This window comes from Ipomoea nil, unplaced genomic scaffold (genome assembly GCF_001879475.1).
Source record: "Ipomoea nil cultivar Tokyo-kokei standard unplaced genomic scaffold, Asagao_1.1 scaffold2694, whole genome shotgun sequence".
NCBI classification, from domain to species: domain Eukaryota; kingdom Viridiplantae; phylum Streptophyta; class Magnoliopsida; order Solanales; family Convolvulaceae; genus Ipomoea; species Ipomoea nil.
In genome coordinates, this window is record NW_017619122.1 from 2,712,143 (window position 1) to 2,713,715 (window position 1,573).

The following is a 1,573-nucleotide window of genomic DNA, read 5'->3' on the forward strand; positions in this document are numbered from 1 at the left end:
AGAGCCAAGGTAGAGAAGATGATAGACCAATAGAGACATTCGAGGAGAGAGCCTTGAAATTCATCTAAGATCTTAAACATGACTTGGTAAGCTTTAGACAAGAGTGGAAAAATGACCTTCCTAAGGAGATTGTCACATTGAGAAGTGAAGCATAAGCATATGTCAAGGACTTAGAAGAAATAATTGCAAAAACAAAAAATGAAGTTATGGAGAAATCGCAAGAAAGGCCAGGGCTCAAGTCATCACTTTGAGAAGTAGACAATGGTGATGTGTACAATTCCAAGGGATGCATATGACCCATCCAAGAAGGATGAGAAGAAGAAGGAAGAGCTAGAGGAGAAAGAGAACTCAAAGAACGATGAGCCAAGGAGAGATGAGGCATCACCGGGCATGGAAACCCAAAAGTCCAAGGGAAAGGAATTGGTGAAGACCAATGTACCCGTTTACAAGCTTCTGATTCCATTTACTCAACGACTTAGGAAAGACGTAGATCATACACAATATGGTAAATTCCTTCAATTTCTTAAACAACTCCATATTGATATGCCTTTTGTTGATGCTTTAGGTGAGATGCTGAGGTATGCCAAATTCTTGAAGGAGTTTCTTTCAAACAAGATAAAGTTGGAGGAGTCTGCAACCGTTGTGCTAGGAGCGGAGTGTTCGACCATTGTGCTTAATTATAGTGATGCCTAGGAAACCCAAGGATCTGGGAAGTTTTATTATCCTATGCAACATACGTGATACTAAGTATAATAAAGCATTAGCCGATTTGGGTACTAGCATAAATTTGATGACATATGCCCTTTTCAAAAAGTTAGATTTGGGCACCCTCAAGTCCACATGGATTTGCATCCAATTGGTCGATAGGTCAACCAAGTACCCTCATGGTATTGTGGAGGATGTCTTGGTGAGGGTAGACAAGTCCATCTTTTCGGTCGAGTTTGTCATTCTTGACATGGATCCTGATGTGGAGGTGCCACTTATCTTGGGGAAGCCATTCTTGGCCACCACCCGGGCCCTCATTGACGTTGGGGAGGGTAAATTGGTGATTTGTGTTGGTGACAAATCTACTAGTTTCAACGTGTCAAAATTGACAAAATACCCCATAGAATGGGATAATAAGTGCTATTATATACAAGGGTTTTTGGGTTTGATTGAACGAATTTAGATTATTTAGGGAGTTAATTATATTTTTAAAATTTGATGATTTAATTAAATTTTCATGCATAGTTCAGTAGCTCTGATTCCATCTTTATTGTTAAAAAACATCTTTGTTAGCAATAACGCACACAAAACTAGGCATATACAACTCCTACAAAAGAGTTTTTTTGTACTTCTACAATCATTATTGCGTAGACCGTGGCCCACGATCCAAAAATATATAAAGTACATTATTCTAACTCATAAAATACATTATTGTAATACATAAACTACATTATTTTAACTCATAAAATACATTATCTTACCCTAGAAATTTCATTATTCTATCATATAAAATACATTATACATTATTATAACACATAAAGCACATTATTCTAACTTATAAAATATATATATATGATCTTACTTTAGA

General features: G+C 36.5%; 1 protein-coding gene across 1 annotated transcript; it reads left to right on the plus strand.

Annotated features, from left to right (window-relative positions):
* Positions 1 to 261: 261 nt before the first annotated feature.
* On the plus strand, positions 262 to 1,168 carry LOC109155203. The gene is made up of 2 exons (XM_019302920.1): positions 262 to 669; positions 815 to 1,168. Exons 1-2 carry the CDS (start codon positions 262 to 264, stop codon positions 1,166 to 1,168), a joined length of 762 nt encoding a protein of 253 aa, XP_019158465.1.
* The last annotated feature ends 405 nt before the right edge of the window (positions 1,169 to 1,573 follow it).

Excerpts from the sequence above, each read along its gene's own strand:
- LOC109155203 (XM_019302920.1), top strand. The coding sequence starts at position 262 with ATGGTGATGTGTACAATTCCAAGGGATGCATATGACCCATCCAAGAAG. Across the intron at positions 670-814 it reads GAGCGGAGTGTTCGACCATT|TTAGATTTGGGCACCCTCAA; the intron begins GTGCTTAATTAT and ends CTTTTCAAAAAG.